The sequence below is a fragment of the Chelonoidis abingdonii genome, chromosome 1, assembly GCF_003597395.2.
Source record: "Chelonoidis abingdonii isolate Lonesome George chromosome 1, CheloAbing_2.0, whole genome shotgun sequence".
Classification (NCBI taxonomy): domain Eukaryota; kingdom Metazoa; phylum Chordata; order Testudines; family Testudinidae; genus Chelonoidis; species Chelonoidis abingdonii.
In genome coordinates, this window is record NC_133769.1 from 340,681,190 (window position 1) to 340,702,675 (window position 21,486).

The 21,486-nt window shown below is 38.5% G+C and overlaps 1 protein-coding gene across 1 annotated transcript in view; it reads right to left on the bottom strand.

The window, feature by feature from the left end:
* Positions 1 to 21,486, bottom strand: part of DYNC2H1 (dynein cytoplasmic 2 heavy chain 1) — a 423,384-nt gene that overhangs the window by 353,500 nt on the left and 48,398 nt on the right. Inside the window, 14 exon segments of the mRNA XM_075066411.1 lie at positions 138 to 289; positions 1,688 to 1,934; positions 5,935 to 6,194; positions 8,356 to 8,511; positions 9,646 to 9,775; positions 12,217 to 12,424; positions 13,022 to 13,286; positions 13,605 to 13,804; positions 14,812 to 14,927; positions 15,986 to 16,209; positions 18,832 to 19,014; positions 19,254 to 19,436; positions 20,148 to 20,350; positions 21,189 to 21,339. Coding sequence (XP_074922512.1) covers positions 138 to 289; positions 1,688 to 1,934; positions 5,935 to 6,194; positions 8,356 to 8,511; positions 9,646 to 9,775; positions 12,217 to 12,424; positions 13,022 to 13,286; positions 13,605 to 13,804; positions 14,812 to 14,927; positions 15,986 to 16,209; positions 18,832 to 19,014; positions 19,254 to 19,436; positions 20,148 to 20,350; positions 21,189 to 21,339 — 2,678 coding nt within the window.

The following is a 21,486-nucleotide window of genomic DNA, read 5'->3' on the forward strand; positions in this document are numbered from 1 at the left end:
TTAACTCGATATTAATGACGACGTCGTGTGAACGGATACAGCGTTAAATCGGTATATCGGCCATTAAACCGATTTAAAGTCGCAGTGTAGACCTGGCCTGAGATCTCAAAGTCAAGTAGGTTCTTGCAAACACTTACTCAATTGCACAAAGACGAACAACAGAAGTAAATCTGGATGTAAGTTTATGCCTTCCTAATGTTCCTCCGGCAGACATGGATGCCACAATTTGGACACTTTCTAAACCAACCCATTCAAGATTTTCATCGTAAAATCCTTGGTACGTCAGAATCTTTAATATAACAAAACAAAATATTTTAGTAAAATTAAATGAAAAATAGCAAAGTGCCTAATGAAAACAACAGATTAATGATGAGTCTCTGATTAGTATTATTTGTTAAAAACCAACAATGTACTCATCACTAACATTTTCCTCAAAAGTGTCTAATATATTATTCTTAAGCAACTGTGCAGCACTATAAACAAAAATTTATATGGCATTTTATAAAATCATAAATCGGGCCAGATTCTCCTCTGTGAACCAACAGCACAAAGGAGCTAGAATCCAGGTGCAACTGGACAGCTGACAATTCCTCCTGGAGGGAGGTAGCTCTCAGCTATAGTAAAGCCAAAAGAGTTGGCTCCTTCCCTAACCTCCCCAACCTCAACTAGAGTAAAAGGCATGTCAGGCATGGAAGGGGGCACACTGGAGCTTCCCTCTGCCAATTCTCAGCTCTTGAGTGGTCCCTTAGAGACCATGAGCAGCTGAAGTAACTTAGGGCAGCCCTTAGCTCAAAGTCTTTATCCCAGATAGCTTGCAATGTAAGAGAAAATTAAACCAAAGGGGGAAATATTTCAGTAAAAGGGAGAATGTAGTAAATTCATTGTTAAAAATCAACAAACACTACAACAGATTTGTCGGGTGAAGTGGGGAAGAGGGTTTTAAGAAGGAATTCAGAGAAGGAGAAAGAATGCATGATGGAAGGAATGTAAAAATGAGGAAAAAGTAATTTTTAAAATACTGTAAGCATTACATTTCAATTTCCAGTCTCTGAGGAGAGAAGAATTATGCAAATCCACAAACTTACTTTATTAATCACTATAATCTTTTGGGGACAGGGACTGTCTTTTGATTACATATGCAAGGCCGGTTCCAGCTTTTTCGCTGCCCCAACCGGTGAACCAAGAAAGAAAAAAAAAGCCGATCGGCAGCACTTTAGCAGCAGCTCAATCGTGCCACTTCATTCTTCTGTGGCAATTCAGCAGCGAGTCCTTCGCTCCCTCTCTTCCTCTTCAGCAGCAGCTCAAAGAAGTGGAGAGTGACTGAGGGAACCGTTGCCGAATTGCCGCCAAAAATCCTTTTCCATTGGCCACCCCAAGCAACTGCTTGGTTCGCTGGTGCCTGGAGCCAACCCTGTACATATGTGTACAGTGCTTAGCACAAATGGAACTTTGATACTGGTTGGCATCTCTACATGCTACCACACTACACATAAATGCAATGATAATAAACATGTAGGATGTTAACTATTAAGATTGCCAGCGTATTGTAAGGTGTTCAATTCAAAATACTCTGCCTGTATATCAAATGATTGCAAATAGGACTTTCATATATATTTACTGAATCATAATAAATCATTTATAGTCTATAATTCTAAATATAATTATTATCAAAGCCATATATGTTCACCTGTTGCAGGAAAGCCACTAGAGTGCTGGTTCCCCATTTATCAGGTTTGGGCAGGTTGATGTCCTTTAAGTATAAAACCAGCCTTTCACAGTCTTTCGGTCTGTATACTCTCCCAGTATTTGTACTGATTACCATGCAAGTCTGATTTAACTTTTGGAGAAGATGTCGAGATGTAGTTTGTGCACTGCAGTGAACTGTAGCAATCTGGGTGGATCGGAGTTGGGAAAAGGCATAACGAAGCAACATTCTAACAAAATAAAATATATAAATATATATTTTATATACATAGAAATTTTTAAAAAGCAATTTGCACACTGTTTAATGTACTGCATATAATGTACTGGATCAGTTTTGTTGAACTAAATAGTCTTGATTATAAAATCAAATTGTATCATTTCACATTTATGAAGTTCCAGAAAAGTACTTGTACAGATTTGTGTAAGAAACAGCTAGCTGGTGAACAATGAAATATGGCCCCAAACCAGCTATTTACAACACATGGACAATAGAAGTCAATAGGGCTCTGCAAATATTCATTAGTCCTCTCATGCAGTATACATTGCAGGATCAGGGCCTATGCACATGAGGATAAAGAAAATAAAAAGCAATGGTACATCTCTTTTTCTTTTAGGAATCATATTTATGACTGGATTTTAAACAGTGGAAATAGCATTAGATTTTTGAGAAGAAACCAGTAAAAGAAAGAATATAATTTATTTGCAAATCAACAGAGACACAGAAAAAAAAATGGGTTCACACTTATTACCATTATTATTATGTAAGGAGTACGCCCTCACCCTACTGAGGGAGAATTTAATGAGCTCTTCAGGGCTCAGCCAGCACTAACTAGACACAGCTGCACGGCTTGCTCTTTGAGGGAATCAACAAGCACATGGATAAGGGTGATCCAGTCGATGCAGTGCACTAGGACTTTCAGTGCACGAGGTCCCCCACCAAAGGCTCTTAAGCAAAGTAAGGAGTCATGTGATAAGAAGGAAGGTATTTTCATTGATCCGTAGCTGGTTAAAAGATGGGAATGGAAACAAAGAGTAGGAATAAACTGCTTGTTTTCACAATGGAGAGAGGTCAACAGTAGGAGAGTTCCCTGTAGTGGAATTTGTGCTCTTCAATATATTAATAAATGATCTGGAAAAAAGGGTGAACAGGAATGTGGCAACATATGCAGATGATACAGAATTACTAAAATATTTAATTCCAAAGATCACTTTGAAGAGTTACAATGGGATTTTGTTCCAGATGAAATTCAATGTCAATAAGTGTGTAGGCCAGGCTTGATATAAGAAACTTGTTTCATTTCTTAGTAGGCATAATTGGAAAGGTGAATGGAAGGTTAAGTTGTAAATAGGGGCTTGACAAAGAGTATGCTGATGTGATGATGAGGACTATGGACAAGATAAACCTTGAAGGTAAAGATCAGATTCCACATGAACAGCATATGGACATGTTCTCCCAGAACTGGACAAGGTGCTCTTGATAAGCCAAGTGTAAAAACTCCCCGAGGGAATCCCAACAAAGTGCAAAGTAATTCACATTGGATAACTTCAACCCAACTATACATATAAAACGTTGGGGTCTAAATTAGCTGTTACAACTCAATTCATTGTGGAGAGTTCTCTGAAAACTTCTACCCAATCTCCAGTAACAGTCAAAAAAGCTAACAGAATGTCAGGAACTATTAGGAAAAGGATCAATAATAAGACAGAAAATATCATAATGCTACACTATAAATCCATGGTATGCCCATACCTTGAAGGCTGCATGGAGTTCTAGTCACTGCATCTCAAAAAAGATATATTAGAATTGGAAATGGTGCAAAGAATGACAGTGAAAATTATTAGAGATATGGAACAGTTTCCATATGAGGAGAAATTAAGAAGACTGGACTGTTCCTCTCAGAAAAGAGATGACTATGGGGGGATATGAAAAAGGTCTATTAAATTGTCAAATGTGCAGAGAAAGTGAATAGCAATGTGTTATTTACCCCTTCACTTAACACAAGAACTGGACATCATTTGGTGAAATTAATAGGCAGCAGGTTTAAAACAGACAAAAGGGAATACTTCTTCACACAATCCACAGTCATTGCCATGGGATACTGTGAAGTTCAAAAGTATAATTGGGTTAAAAAAAGAATTAGATAAATTAATGGAGGACAGATCCATCAAGGCTATGAGCCAAGATAGCCAAGGATGCAACCCTATGCTCCATGTGTCCCTAAACCTTCAGCTGCCAACAGATGAGACTAGATAACAGGAGATAGATCACTCAAAATTGCCCTGTTCTGTTCATTCCCTCTGAAGTATCTGGCACTGGCCACTGGCAGATACAGGATATCAGGCAAGGTGGACCATTGGTCTTACCCAGTATGACCATTCGTATGTTCTTATGGTATCTGAGCGGTGGTGTGAATGGCTGGCTGATATGCAGCAGCAGCAAGCACTCAGCAACAGCAGTTCCAGCAACAATTGCTGCAGCAGTGAATCACCCACTAGCAAGTTCAAACAATGCAACAGCAGCAACAGTTGCTGAGGGAGTTGATGACCAACCAGTAGGAGTTCCACAAGGAGATGATACAACAAATAGTGCTCACCTTATGCTCACAAGGGCACCCTTCTGTCAAAGTGGGTCCCCCACCAATACCCAGGACGTTAACCAAGACGGGGCCAGACACTACCCTAAAGCCTTTTTAATTACCTTTCAGAGCAGAGCACTAATCTCCTGGTGGAGTAGGCTTTGATTTTGGCTCCGTATTTGATGGGTCTGGCACAGATGGCCTACCATAACCCAGACCTGGAGAAGTCTAAGAATTATAAACAAGTAAGGTCAGACATTTTGGACAATTTGGACATTTCTGGGGAAACTCACATCAATGACACTGCCAGTGGGACTACCAAGCATCTCAAGCAACTGAAGTTGGACCTGCAGAACAGAGGCCAGCCACTACTCCACAGCTGAGTTCACCCCCAACTAGTAAAGATATCATCAGTGCCAGCCCAGCGACTTGCTGCTCCTGTGGCTAGACAGAACACATAAAAGAAAGAATGCCCTCTTAAGGAATGTGATTATGCCCAGGGCTGGAGTGCAGAAATCCATGCATGGAAAACAGCACTTCCCAAGTTGATGGCACTGGTGATGGTCCAAGGGAAAAGAGTTCAAGGACTTGGACTCTGTCTGTAGTTAGATACTGATCCAGGTCTCCCTCACAAGAGATGACAACACCCCCAAAAGGCTGATCTCGTCTACAGTGAATACATGGCAAAGTGAAAACCTATCCCAGCCAATGTTTACAGCCGACTGTGGCGACACGTACCAAGGTGACAGCTGTACCACTGGTGGAGAAATTGGAGTATCCCATAATGGGAGACCAGCACTGGCCATTTTTTTGGCAAGTGATTAATGAACAGGCCAGCCCAGCAAACAGGCATCCTGGTTGATCATCGCAGAGTGACCAGAAAGCCTGATAAACCTTGGGGAATTGGAAGACCCTAAGGACGGAATGTCAAGAGGAAAAGAACTGTCAGCCCCTGCAAGTGAGGAAGAGGTTATCTGATGTGGAAGCACTCCTACAGAATGGGAATTTTGTGCAGGCATAGAAAAGTGACCCCACACTGAGCCATGCATATGACCAACTGGTCTCTGTAAAAGAGAAGTAATGGAGCCTCATCTGGTCAAGCACTATCCACACTTCATGCTCGAGAAAGAGCACCTGTACCGAGCTGAAAGAGATACACAAACAGGGGTAATAATGTTTTGTTAGTCACAAGGAGCAGGGGAAAGGAACTCTTATTTAGAGAGAGTGAGAGAGAGAGAGAGACTCTTGCACACCCCAGGTACACCCCAAGCAGAGGAAGGACTCTGTTAGGGTCAGAGAAGGAAGTAACTCAAACAATGTTCTGGTAGTGACTAAAGGGGCCCCCACCAACCACAAGTATGTATAATTTGCTATTTGCATTCCATTAGCACCAGAGTTCCAATCAGAAACAGCATCCCACTGTAACAGATGCTGGACAAACACACACAGAGACTGAGACTGATGTTACTAACCTTTTAGTAACAGATGTGTCAAAGAACATTTCAAATGGTTCTATTAGTATTTCATCTAAAGAAACAACTTTATCAATGGAGCAGAAACTTTCACTATGCAAAAATGTTCCAAAACTTTATCACCAAACTTACAAAAGTTAGATTAAAACAGTTAAAATAAAAAACAAAAACAAAAAACTTACCCCTTTCCACATCCTTCAGGCCCAATGAGAAGAAATGGCTGCTTATTGTCAAAGTCTAACCATGGTCTGAAGTAATCTAAACCTCTCTGCATGTCAGGGGTTTGAATGACAGGAAGTGTTCGGAGATTACTAAAGTCATCAGCAGTCAAATGTATAGGTTTTCTCAGCTGATATGACATTAAATGTCCAGTGTCAGGGTCATAATATGTGTCCAGTGGCTTCCTGGGATCTGATGGAGATTCTCGTGCCCAATTAAAAATCTTTACAAAAATTTTAAAATAATAACAATTAAGCTTTTAAAAATCTGCATTCCTAATAACAATACAATAACTATAATTATAAGTACATCCAAAAACTATGTTAAAAGAATATTAAATTTGCAAAGTCAAGCACTCAAAAATTAGGAAATGCAAGAATTAAGGTTGCCTATGCAACTTGAATTCAATCCTGTTGTGTGAATATATTGGGTAGTGAGAGAATGAGTGGGTAGTTATCCAATATTTATTTTTCATTCGATGCGTGGTGCCAGACCTCATGGAATAAATGTCCTCATTCATTTCCTTGAGTCACTGAGGGCCTGACTTTACAAAGTACTTAGTAGGTTCAAAGTACAGCTCCTACTGACTTCAGTCGCAGTCATGAGCACTCATGAGCACACAAATGAGCACTTCTCACACTGAGTAGAGAGAAAATGAGGGACACACAATTAGTAGTCAACTGTAAATAAAAGTTCAAAGTTAGGAAATTCCAGAATTAAAGGCTGCCTAAAGAGATAACTGTTTTTTTTCTTTTTAAGTAACTTTTTTCTTTTTCCTATTTTGTGGTTTGGTAGGAACACCTACCACTCACAGTCATCTTTTTTTTTTTTCTAACACTTTTAAGATATGAATGTGTGTGAGGATTTACTTAGAATTTATACAATCATAAATCACTTCATGTTATCCTGGGCTAAAAAAGCGTGGCTGCACAAACAATGCTGTCCTAACAAGAGAAATTATGGATTATTAAGAGAAGTCCTGCTTAGTGCGACAGCCTTGGGCTGCAGCATGCCTAGTACATAGAGAATCTTCAGAGAACATATCTGCCAAATTCCAACAAGTCTCTATGGAACATGTGAGAACTGAGATATTTGGAGGCTTACAGTTTGGCCAAATTTGGGCAAATTTTCATGGGGATGACAAAAGGCACATCCCTCTCATCAGGGCGATGTCCCCTGCAAAATTTCAAATCATGGAAGTAGTAAGTTTAGCGGTATTGGACCTGAATGAAACAATTGTAAGAATGTTTTTAACGTAAAAAAAGACACATAATATCATCCTCAGAAATGACTAAATTGTTTTAGCTGAAATTTTCCCAAAAGAAATCAGCCTTAGGCAAACACCCAATACTGAAAATTTCAGCATGAACAGGTGATATTTGTCAAAGATAAAAGCAACTGAAACCTAAGTTCTGTAATAGAAAATGTTAGGCAACTTTAAGGATAGATGATAGAACCAGCTCCACCTATAATAAAATGGAATATGTCTGTGATCAAAGAAATGGAAATGTAAGGAGGGATGGGACTGGAATATTCTGAAGTATGTACATGTGAATAAACACTTTTGGGAGGCAACAGTATACCCACTTATTTTTTTAAAGAAATTATGATCGTCTCCACATGTTGAAGAGCTGGGAGGAATGAAGTATTTAATCCGCAGTTGACATCCTATGCTCCTGACTAAAAATGCTCCTGACTAAAAACCTTCCTTTATCTTCCAAAAAATGCATATGCATCATTTGTAACAAAACAATATGATATCGTCAGAATTAATTTAGGGTCCAATTTTGCAAGTCCTTATACACATAAGAAACTTTACTAATATGAGTAGTCTAATTAACACCAATGGGACAACTCACATGAGTTAAGTTACTCATGTGCATCCATGGCTAAATTCCAGAACCTGTGTTCCTTACTCATCCTGCTTGACCTCTCAGTGGCATTCAACACACTCCATCACTCCCTAGTTCTTGAAATCCTATAACCCTTTGGCTTTTGTGATCTCATCCTCTCACAATTCTCATTCTACCTCAGTGATGGCACCTTCAAAGTCTCACTGGATGGAGTCTCCTCCTCTTCCCTTCTCCCCCTTTCCATGGGCTTCCCATAGGCCTTCATCTTTTGTCCCCTTCTCTCTTTGGACCTTATCTATAAGTGATCTTGACCAGTCTCATGGATTTGACTACCATCTATCTACCAACGATACACATATCTGCCTCCCTATGGTTGATCTATTTCCCTCCACCTAATCTCAAATTAGATTATAAATTTACTAAGGCAGGGACTAACTCTTATTCTACTTTTATACTCTGAAACCATAGCAAGATCAAAATGTCTGTTTTATTCATCTCATAGTTTGAGATAAAATAGAAAAAGATTATTACCTCTTTTGTAAATTCCAGTCGTGATTTCATGTTGAGATTTCCACCAAGACCCCGCATTAAGCTAATAATAAATTGTCCATGATCAGTGCATCCACGGAGATGAGACAACCCATTCATCACCGTGCCAACTAGACTTGTTTCTACCACATAGTCATTCTGTAAATTAGAATTTATAATAGTGTATAATAACTTACAATAATAATATAACTTTAAACAAATTTCTAGCAATAAAATAAATGAGTTATGGTGCAAGTAAATATGTCAGTTTCATTGCTATTAGGAGCCATCTTTAGATTTTTAAAATTGGTAGAAAATTTGATCCATTCAGGTCTAGAAGAGGTGATCCATTTCCAATCACATGCTTTTTAAATATTTAATTCTGACTCTTATACCAAACCTACTTACTATTTATCAGTTCTCATGCTCGATCATCCTTCTATTTTAGATGTTATTAGCCTACCGACTGCAAAGAAATGTGCACAATTGTGCAGTGGAGATATGTGCCCAGAAGGGACCCTCCATGTGTGGATCTCACTCTCCCCCATAGAATGGGGTGGGGAAACAACTGCTTCTGCAACAGTGTCCCCCTTTTCTTAGATCCCAACACAAGTGCAGAAATCTGCATGGAGGAAAGAAACAGCTATGGGAGAAACACATCTTAATCCCCATCAAACTATGTAGATTCTCCAAGGAAATATAGCAAGATTGCCCCTCAGCACTTGGGATCCCTCTTAAAGGAAGTTCCACGGAAGAGAGGCCAGCTGCACAAGGCCTGCATGGCTCCATTGTGAGGGGTATGAAGCCACGGAGGGGTAGTAGAGCCACAGGAAGCACAAAGCAAGCACAGAGACACAAGCAGTCTATATGCATGTTAATAGACTCCCATCTGGGATCCCTGAGTTTTCAGGACATCCTGCCCACTTCCCTTTCCCCCAGATAGCACAAGTGAAGGGAAATCTCTGTAAAGAAAAGCTTGCAGAGGTTCCTGCCTACATAGAATTATTTAATGACTTATAACATTGTTAATTTTTCCTCAAGCCTAGCAAAGCACATGCCTTCCTGATAAGGATTTTGGGCAGAAATTTCAAATTTTCTGAGCCTAAATTTAGATACCTAAATCCATGATTAGTCAATGGAAGCTCTGGGATCTTAGCATCTCTGAAAAATCAGATCCCTTATTTAGATGCCTAACTTTAGAGACCACATTTAAAAATTCTGGTTGACGTCTACACCAAGTTCATAAATTTGAATAAAAGCCAGAAAGTTATTAAGATTTTGTGAGTTACTCACCTGTTTTAGAACCCAGTTTAATGCCTTTTCAAAATAGTTCCCAATCCAATTTTCAAGATTATGTCTGCATTCTTCAGGCTGGTTTCTTAGCCAAGATTTTATCAAAGAATTAAGATCCGTATCTTCATCACTAGAACAAGACATACTTCAGATTAAAACAAAAACAAAAACATCTGTGCAGATGGATGCAGTATGATCTAAAGGCCCAAGCAAGATGACTGAGTTAAGAGGCCAGGGTTGTGTTCTCAGCTCTCCCAATGAGCCACTGTATGACTTCAGGCCAGTCATTTAACCTCTCTATATTTAAATTTGCTTTTCGGTAAAAAAGGGGTCAGAAAATGTTTGCTCTTGAATAAAAAGCATTAAGATGCAGAAAAAAGATGCAAACTAGAAATGGAGTATCTTTATTATTACTGTCAAATATCAAAATAAGGCTCTAATACTATGTGAAACTGATTGAGCAGATGTGAGCATTTATTTTCTGATTTCTGTAATTACAAGAAATGGACAATGGTTTAATTTTGATTCAGTGCAATTTTCTTACATTTTTTTCTAATAAATTTTGCTTTAAAATATTCGGGGGTCTAATAGTGTTTAGGGACAATTTAAAGCAACCCAGTCTCTGAGTCAGGGAAACAAACTTCTGACCTTTGGTGAGAGAAAGAAAGGCGCAAAAGATATGACATGGGGTATCTGGTGAAAGGTGTAGGGCAAAAAACAGCCCTTCCCTACGAGGCTTTACTGACCATAGTCAGTAAAGTGCAAAGAGACTGACTGGAGACATTTAGGAGTCACAAATACAGTGGTAGGTTACAAGCTAACAGATGAAAAACCTGACTTCAGAGATAAAAAGGCAAATACAGGTAACATCTATATAGACAACTCCACCTACTCAGCGTAAATGAACATTTTCAGAGGTTAGCATTACAATGAAATCATCAGTTTTATAATAATAAAATAAAATACCATTCATAAAAATTAACTTAAAAAAGGAAATTACAGACTTGTCAGCCTAACTTTTATATCTGGAAAGATACACTGGAACAAATTATTAAACAACCAATCTGTAAGCATCATGAGGATTATATGGTTACAAGAAATACCCACTATGGATCTGTCAAGAACAAATCATGCCAAATCAACCTCATTTCCTTCTTGGACTAGGTTACTGACCTAGAGAATAGGGGGAGAAGCAGTAGACATGATATAGCTTGATTTTATTAAGGCTTCAGATACAGTTCCACATGATATTTTTATAAACAAAGTAGGGAAATGTGATCTAGGCGAAATTACTATAATGTGGGTGCACAACTGGTTGCAAGACCATACTCAAAAAGCAATGATTAATGTCTCACTGCCAAACTGGGAGAGTGTATCTAGTGGGGTCCTGCAGGGATCAGTCCTGGGTTTGGTACTATTCAATATTTTCAGTAATGACTTGGATAATGGAGTGAAGAGTATGCTTATAAAATCTGCAAATGACATCAGGCTGGGAGGGCTTGCAAGCACTTTGGAGGACAGGATTAGTCCTTTGACAAACTGGAGAATTGGTCTCAAATCAACAAGATGAAATTCAATAAAGACAAGCATAAAGAACTACATTCAAGAAAGAAGACAAACGCACAAATACAAAATGGGGAATAAGTGGCTAGCCGGCACTACAGCTGAAAAGAATCTTGGGGCTATAATGGAATGGATCACAAATTGAATGTGAATCAGCAATGTGATGCAGCTGCAAAAAAGGCTAATGTTATTCACTGGTGTATTAACAGGACTGTTATATGTAAGACAGGAGAAGTAACTGTCGAACTCTACTTAGCACTTGAGAGACCTCAGCTCGAGTTCTGTGTTCATTCTGGGTGCCACGCTTTAGGTAAGTTGTGGACAAACTGGAAAGAGTCCAGAAGAGAGCAGCAAAAATGATAAAAAGGTTTTAAAACCTGGCAAATGAGGAAAAGTTAAAAAAACTTGGCACATTTAGTCTTGAAAAAAGAAGACTGAGGGGGGACCCAATAGTCTTCAAATATGTTAAGGAATGTTATAATGAGAATGGGGATCAACCATTTTCCATGTCCACTAGAGTTAGGAAATGAAGTAATGGGCTTATTCTGCAGCACAGGAGATTTAGGTTAGATATTAGGAAACACTTTTATCTGTAGGGGAATTATGCTCTGGAATAAGCTTCAAGAGAGGTTGTTGAATCCCCATCAATGTAGGTTTTTAAGAACAGGTTAAACAAACACCTGTCAGGGATAGTCTAGGTCTATTTGGTCCTGTCTCAGCACAGGGGATTGGGCTCGATCACCTCTTGAGGTCCCTTTCAATCCCACATTTCTATGATAATATCAATAAACAAATGAATAAGCACAAAAAGGTGCAAAGCTAGAAGGAAAAAAAAAATTGGAAGAAGTTTAAGTATGTTGCTGAAACTCTGCAAAGGGACTATATAGATATAGAAAGTCATACACTAATCTATCACAGCCAAACACAATTGACACAATAGGGTTTTAAAAAGTTAATAACTATTCACGATGACAAATAAGTTATGTAAATTTCACCCTTGTGTCTCACCTCAGGAAGATCATTCCCATCCGTGAAATTGTGGCAGGAGAGGCACAACTCAGATCATGCGTTTCAAATACAAAGTTTACATTTGGGCCAAACTGAATTCTTTCTCCACTGGGCATAGTGAGTAATCGATTGTCATCCAGGACAGAATTCAAAGACTCAATCCACTCAGGGTCGATGTCACCATCACAGATTATCCATGAGTTAACATCTACTTACAAATAAAAATACAAAACAACAAATCTACTGGAAAAACTTAAAGAATATGAAGGCTTGCTAAATTTCAAACTATTTTTCATTCTCTATGACAATTATAATTTATTAGTTTTATATGCTTTACATATAACCTATTTAAATATTCTTTACATTCTTCACCTTCTGATGCATATTGCATGCTATTTATTTTCATGTATCAGAGGGGTAGCCGTGTTAGTCTGGATCTGTAAAAGCAGCAGAGAGTCCTGTGGCACCTTATAGACTAACAGAGGTTTTGGAGCATGAGCTTTCGTGGGTGAATACCCACTTCGTCAGATGCAAGAAGTGGGTATTCACCCACGAAAGCACATGCTCCAAAACCTCTGTTAGTCTATAAGGTGCCACAGGACTCTCTGCTGCATTTATTTTCATATTACACTAACTTGGAAATTACAGACTGAGGCTCTTGACAATGATATTGCCATAAGCCTTTTTGACCTTACACTGGCCACTTTCAACAATTTTAAAGGAGCATATTGTCAAAATATGAAGAAAAAAAAATAAAGTTTATTTCAGCATGTTGAGTACCACACAGATTTCTGGATTGACATACCTTGCGGTTCTCGTACCACTTGTCGAGCGCTGCTTGTAAGCACACCATCAGACCACTCCCTGGTATCCATGTCAATGTGACCTAGTAACTGATGTCGAGGCATAGCTTTGGGATTCATAGTATACTGTTTCACCACTTTGCCAGTTTTACCAAGCGCTGTCCTTAACATCTGCCAAAGCGTTGATTTACCTGCACCACTCGGACCTACAATAACCACACCCATTCTCTGACGTAGCTGTTCATACAATTCCAAAGCTTTCTTGATCTGTATAAAAAATAAATAGTGGTTATAGGAGGTTAAGCATTAAATCAAACTTGTTCTCTAACCCTAATTTCACACATTCCTGTTTGGTTTTGTATAATGTCATCCTCTTCCCTTAATTTAAATTTATTTTAGGAACTTGTAGGTGCAGAAGCAAAGAGTAAAAAAATGTTTGTATTCAAACAAATCAAGGGCTCACATTATAAACATTAAAAGACTGAAGGTAACTAAATAAAAATTAATAGATTAGCAACTCAAGCCTCACTGAGACTATTAATTCATAACATCTAAACTTGGTCTATGCTTATACTTCATATTTACCTGGGTGTTTATAATTTCCAAATTGGCTTCCTCAAAGACTTGTTGTAAAGAAGTGGTTAATTCAGCATATTCTACATCCTTAAAACCAATGCCAGGGAACACATCTTTAACCAATGCATCAAACCGTGCACAGTCTGCAAATGTAAGCTTTGACATGGTATTGAGGCGCAAAGCTTGGACCACAATATGGCTTTCATTAACTGCAAAAGAAAGTTCAGTTTACGTTTATTTCCACAGCTGAGATATCACCACCTGAAGTCATAGTGGGAATTGTTTTTTGGTATCACAGGTTGTTTTTTGGCATCACAAGGGATTATGATTTTAGATGGGAAATTAGCATTAGTAGCATATAAAACTTCTGAGTCTTCGGTTACAAAGGGACAAACTCCAAGTGCACCTATCACAACTTTTGTATATAACTGGGTTCTTGAAAATGATAATTCATGCTAGACTGATTATATGCTATGGGAATTTCTAGATGTCCTAATATGCAGGGTCTCTCTATCCTGACTGGATAGTAGTCAGCTAAGGAAGAACTTTGAAGAGGAAATATCCTAAAATATGATGTCGGTGTATTTTCAACTGACAGATGAATTCCTGAAGTCGATTATTAGTTGTTTGTTAGCTATTTGCTTTTTATATCTAACGGGAAAACAAGGGTTGTCTCTAATAACCCCAGGAACAGTCAGAGCAGATCTGTCATTTCTTAAAGCATCAAAGAAGCAATAGTCATGTCCCAACATTTAAACTCCTCATCCACCCAAACCTCTGCCCCAACTCTCCCACAAACATAGAGAGAAAATCATCACCCACTCAAACACACTTTTTTATAATACACAACATTCCCATCCCATAAAATACCATCTGGTATCGGTGCTCTAGTTAGCAGTACTCAGTCAGAATTAGATATGGTAACCCAAGAGTAATTGAGACTTCATATGCAAGAGCTCTCTCTTCAACTTGCCAACTCCGCAAATTATGTGCCCTGAGTTTCTGTGGGTTATTTAATTATTTATTTTTATTTGGGAAGACTCTGATTCAGAAGGGCTTTCACAGAGGCTTATCCTTTTTTTGAACAGTCTGGCTTCCTACAGTTCCAGGGCATATAACTTTGTACTTGAATGAACAAGAAGGCTGTAGATATTTATTTCAATATAACACCGTGATTGATCAAAAGCGAACCAACCCTTGGCATTGTCAATCTTACTTTTTTCCTTCATTCCATTTTTCTTCAGGTGACGAAGGAGATTGCCACATCCTCTCAGAGCAGTCTTCATTGCTCTTAAGCCCCAGTCATAGTGTTGCTGGGGTGTCAAAAGCTCCCTATGTTTTTAAAATATTAATATTGTAATAGGCTGTAACAGTTGAAACTCCAGTACTTGTAGCTGATCATTGAGGAATTGACATTATACATTTTTCTGAAAATCAAAGCCATTAGAAAATAATATACTGGCTACATACACTACCATTTTTCTTGAACTTCAGAGATAGATACACATGAAGTTGCGTGTTTCCAAACTTTCAGAGACGCAATTTCTTCAAAAGCTAGATAATAATAATAATTGTTTTAAAATAGGACCTCTAATAGTTCCCTCCCAGGGTTTTTCCATAGGCACACAAATGAAAAAATGCCATTGTGGTTACTTGGATGTCAGCTACTCCCCCCAAAAAATCACAGGTACATGATTTTTATGGCAGCACTGCACACTCAGGAAAATAACCATGTGCTCCCATTCAGACAAACAAATGGGAGGCAGAAGAAGAAAAAAGAAAAGAAAAGTGTATATAGCAGACAGAAATTAATAAAAGTATCATATATGAAGCTGAAAAATGTTTACTTTAATACTGGTCTTACCTATTAAAGAGAAAATTACATTTATATTCAAGATGCCAATATAAAGGAAGGAAACAGTCAGGGTCTTAAGAAAGCAATATTTTCCCATCATGGGATTATAACTGCAGTTCCTGTATTCTTACATTTTTACTTAAATACAAAGCAGTGCATCTCAATAAAATTCAAGCTGTGTTTTATTCTGACAGATTAACATATTACTAATTTTGGAGAACTGTGTTTGGTAGCATTCAAATATAAGATATTCTTGTTCAATGTAAAACAGCTTAAGGAGCCTATAGGCATGAAACAGCAGCTCTATGTTGTTTATGGTATATAGCTTTATGAGGGTGATTTTTGGAGTGTCCATTTCATAAAGATCAGAGAAAACATACAGGAACAATGTTTAAAATATATCTCTATCAATCTTTTCAAGGTTTGGTATTGAATGGACTGAAAGTGACATAACATGAGGGGAAGTACTATAGATCGCAAAAGACAAAAGCTATATATTGACAGAAACATGATTAATGGAACAAAATGTGCTTACCTGGCTAGATTAAAAATAGCCACCAACTTTCTGCCAAGGGTTTTAGCTTCTTTAAAACCTTCTGAATACAGAATAACTTCCGCAATGAGTTCATTATCTGGATGAGTCATAGCAACTGGCCTAAAAAGCTGTTTGAGGTTATCAGGCAGTTTTTGTCTTCCTCCATAACCTTTTCCAGCAGGATTCATAGTGATGAAAATTCCAGAATTATGATCCATTTCAACCTGACATTAAAATCAATATATTGTCATGAAAATAATATTTTCATCTCTATATCCTTAGGTATGAAATAACTCATGTAATTAGAACACTGTAAAATACCACTGTATGCTGTGGTGGTCTAGCTTTGTCAGTCCCAGGATAGTAGAGAGATAAGGTGGGCGAGGTTATATCCTTTATTGGACCAACTTCTGTTGGTTGAGAGAGACAAGCTTTCAAGAGCTCTTCCTCAGTTCTAGGAAAGTTACTCATGGCTTGGCTACACTACCGCGCGGGATCGCTCTAAGATACGCAAATTCAGCTACATGAATAGTGTAGCTGAAGTCAACATACTTGGATCTACTTACTGTCATGTCTTCACTGTGGTAAATCGACAGCTGACGTTCTCCTGTCGACTCCATTGACGCGTCTCGTTCTGGTGGAAAACCAGAGTCAATGGGAGAGCGTGCAGCGGTCGATTTATCGTGTATAAATCGACCCCCGCTGAATCAATCACTGCCTGCCAATCTGACAGGTACTGTAGACAAGCCTCAGAGTGTCACAGTTAAATACATGATCAAACGGATAGTTTGACATTAGTAGTTAGATTATGTGCTAAGGGGTCATTCAAGGTGAAATGGCCCATTAACATCCCTGTAGTCATAGGACAAAAAGGAGGGTTAGTGGGTTACAAATTGTTGTAATAAGCCATGAATCCAGTGTCTTTATTAAGACCATGATTTTTAGTGTCTAGCAAAGTTATGAATCTAAGCTCCCAGACTCGTCTTTTAGTGGTGGTGTGCAGGTTTCTTTTGAGGATGAGTACGGATAGGTCAACTATAGAGTCATCGCTTTGTGAAAGTGTGCTTCCCCACAAGTGATATGGTATTTTGTCTTTTTATCATTTTCCTATGTGAGTTCATTCGAGAGCATAGTGATTGTCTGTTTCCACCCATAGTTGTTATTGGGGCTTTTAATGCACTGGAAGAGGCATGTGTAGGATTCAGGGATCTTGAAAGGTGTGTTGTGGGGGTTGTTGATCATTGTAAAAGTGAAGATATGTCTGCAGGTTTTGCATCTATTGTTCTGGCAGGGTCTGGTGCCACTTTGAGTTGGTGAGTCCTGGTCTATGAGGAGCTTGCTTCTGATGATGACATTGTAGAGGCTGGGAGGTTGTTTGACGGCCAGAAGAGGGGATTCAGAAAAGATTTCTTTCAGGATGGATTCCCATCGAGTCTGGGTTGTAGTTGTTTGTTTGTGTATGGTGTATAAACAACTACAACTCAGACTTCATAAAGCATTCACTCTATATCTGACCTGTCCGTTCTCATTCTCAAAAGAAACCTGCACAACACTTTCAAAAGACAAGCCTGGGAACTTAAATTCATAACTTTGCTAGACACTAAAAATCATGGTCTTAAAGACACTGGATTCATGGCTTATTACAATAATTTATCCTATGATTACAGGGGTGTTAAAAGTCACTTCACCTTGAATGATCCTTTAGAACAGTGGACTCAGGACCCATTTGTAAATGTTTATGGCCTGTCATGACTCAATAAATAGTCTGGTGGATGAGGCCCTGGGGCAGAGACGTAACTAGGTACTTTAGTGCCCAGGGAAACAAAACATATTTGTCCCCCCTACCAGAGGCAGAATGTGAGGGGAAGAGGGAGAATCACATGGGGTCCCATGCCCCCCACCCAATGTTTCTTGGGTGTGCTTCCCGACCCAAACAGGAAGGGTTGCCTGCTAAGATGAGTCACAGGGTGGAAGTGGCACTCCCTCTCTGAGTGCTGCCATGCTGGGCTGGCCTCATCAAGCCCTGCAGTGCAGGGCTGACCTGAGCCACCCCCACAGCTTTGCACCCTGGGTTACTGCCCCACTGTGGTTACAGCCCTGCCTTCGGTGATTTCATTTGGATCCTGCCCACACTCAGCCCACAGTGGCAGCTCCTACAGCTCCTGTGCTGTGGAACTGGCTGACTTTGGCTCTGTGGGGTTGCAACACTGCTCAGGTTTGGTCCCATCACTTGACTGGACCAAATTTGTGTGAGTGGAGTTGTGACCCAGCTCATGCGATTACAGTGCCATTCATGCAAATCTGGCCTATCCGGACTTCCATCCTCATGACAGCTGGGCCAAACCTGAGTGCTGCTGGGACGCCAGAGCTTGCAGTGCTTGGAGCAGGGAGGGGAGCCCACCCAGCTCTGTCAGACAGGAGCCACAGGAGCTGCCACGCAACCCTTTGAAACATTCTGGAGACCCAATTTTGGGTCCAGACATACATGTTGAGAAACCCTGCCTTAGAATATGTGTTATGCTAATCTATCTGTTCAACCTTGTATTGAGCTATAACACTCTAAGTACCTTTCCAGACCTGAGGAAGAGCTCTGTGTAGCTCAAAAGCTTGCCTCACTCATCAACAGAAGTTGGTACAATAAAGATATTACCCTCCTTGCATCTCTATAAAATAATATCAGAAATGTTGGGCAAAGATCTTCCTTATGTATGTGGGATTTATATATTGGACCTAAAAATGGTATACTTGTTAACAATACAAGGGTTTACAGGGTTTTCAGAAGACACTTGATATTAGTGACAATATTTGAACAGTTTTCAACAACAACAAAAAATGCTGTTCTATACCTCCTTGCCAAGTAGTTCACATACAGGTCTATGCTTCTTCAAAGCATGCTGAATTGTCTGAATTTGCATGGACACTGCAGACAATACTGCCTCCTCCAGCCTATTGAACTCATCAAAACATCCCCAGGCACCACACTTCACCAAACCAACAAAAATACGACCCATCGACTTCACGTCAATACCCTTAAAATAAAAGAACATTATTTATATGTTAAATATCATGAAATCAATCAATGAAGATTTTCTTCCTAGTTCCGCTACGAGGTCTCTTATTGCCAGTGCAAAGATCCTAAAATTTCTGTTTGATTATAAATGAAAAACTCCATTAAATTACACTCAAAGTTTTGTTTTAAATTGTTCTTTAAATCCATATTGAATAGATACTCGTTGCCTAAAATATATAAATATGTACATTACTTCACCTCATCACAATTAAAAACTAAAACTTGTCTTCCAAGAAGTCCACCCAAAGCCTTTACTGATTCTGTTTTTCCAGTTCCAGCTGGACCATAAGGATTTCCTCCAAGGCCCATCTTCATAGCCTGAGTAAGAGTTAAGTAGCACTTATCTGTCAATGGCGTATAAACAAGTTTCGGGGAATTACCCTGTAGAAACAAAAGATATACTGTATGGATTAATACACAGAAACAAGGTCAGTAAGTTAGCATTTCACTCAGTTTGGACATAATGAAGATAACACAGAAGCACAGAAGTCCAGATTACTAGCTGCCCAAGTTTGAGGACTACACTTGGGGCCATACAATTTTTGTATTTACATTCATAAATTCTGTTAGAACTACTCCCAAAGTGTTATGCAATCCTTTATGCACCACAGATAGAGGCTCAAAAAAGGGAAACACCTGCTATATTCTCTCCCTCATAGACTTCAACAAACATTGCCTTCATATACCCAAGAGCATAATTTGTTCCATATTGTTAATCAAACATTTTATTCAATTTAAATACATCTCAAAATTTCTTTCAAGTTATCATTTTGTCCGCATTTGGCATTTTATCTAGCATTGATATAAATGAGAAAGTAAGAATCATACTATGTTCTGCACTTTAATATAAAAGCCATATAAATCCACCAATTCAGTATCACGGGTGTTTGGAGATAAGAAGCATCTCAAGATTGAAGAAACACCATTAAACCACTTTTCAATATTTTCTGCAAAACAGCATTGTAAAATGGCAACTGACAAAATGGAAGCCATGTGGAAGCAACTGTGGTGATAAAGCTGCATCCCAGAACTGAAAGGTGAGCACCACACACATTTAAAAGCCAACAAAAACAGAATTGAAAAAACCCATACCTGATATTCATAGGTATACTGGAGTTCAGCATCTACCATTTGAATGTAACATTTTTGGTCTTTCAGATAGAATCTGAGTTGTTTCTTCCACACCCAGTCATCAACACTATTAATCTGGGCTTGATTTAGCTGCTTCACCACATCAATGTTATGAATAATATCAAGAATCAGTGCTTTAAGCTTGAGCTCAAGGATTCCAGATTCTGTAAATAAATAAAATTATTCACAAAAACACCATAAAGAAGATTGCCTTTAGCCACTTTCAAGTAGTTTATGTTGCTGTTTACAATCATAGAATCATAACAGGGTCATCTAGTCTAACCCCCTACCAAGATGCAGGATTTTCTGGGTCTAAACCATCCAAGACAAAATGGCTATCCACCCTCCTTTTGAAATAGCTAAAAAACTAAAGCAACTAACATACAAATGAGAGGTTGATATAGTTACTAGATAAAAGCATAACAGCCAATACACTTTAATCTAGAATTCAACAGAGTGACCAGATGCATAAGGATAAGTATTAATCCACATTACACATTACAATCTACACATCATATTGGTGTTTTATAGGTTTGTGATGTTACATTTAAATCAAGAAATAACTCCAGAATCCAATCGAATATCGTATTACCAGGGAGAAAAAACACCTGGACTTATAGAGAATGTGTTGACATGGTATCATGTCTATCCAATAGTATCTGGCCAGTTTCAGTGAAACATAATGTTAGAAATCAGAAGATGAAGACAACGATATAGAAGCAGATTTTGTAATGACAAATTATTAGTAAATATATTAAATAACAAAAACATCAAGTTAAAGGAAATGGATAAAAATTGAAAAGGAAACAGATTCAGACTACCTAATAATGTTAAATATAGAATAAACATCTGGAAAAGAAAGGACATTCACTGTGAAATAAATATCCCTAACCTGGCCATTACTGGTAGGTCACTCAATATCATTTCTAGCTCAGAGGACTGGATTACTTAGCACCTTACATTTATTTTAAGGAATTATACACTTATGATCATTTTTCATACCTACTCTCCCTGGATCTTCCATACTAGTATCTATGCTGGTATAATGTTCCAGTTTAGCCATAAGTTCTAACTCTATCTGCTGCAGGTTATGCTCTTTGATAGCAGTTTCAACATCTTCAGTGAACTGAATTTGTTCCGCCAAGGAAAGAATCTATTGACAGAAAGAATAAAGTAAAGTTTTAGAAATAGGTAACCATGAGGGACAAAAGGTTTTCAACTCATTTATAAATCATGCCAATACTCCACTATCCCTTTAAAAAACATAGTTACTCTAAAGGTGCTCCCAGAGCAAATATAA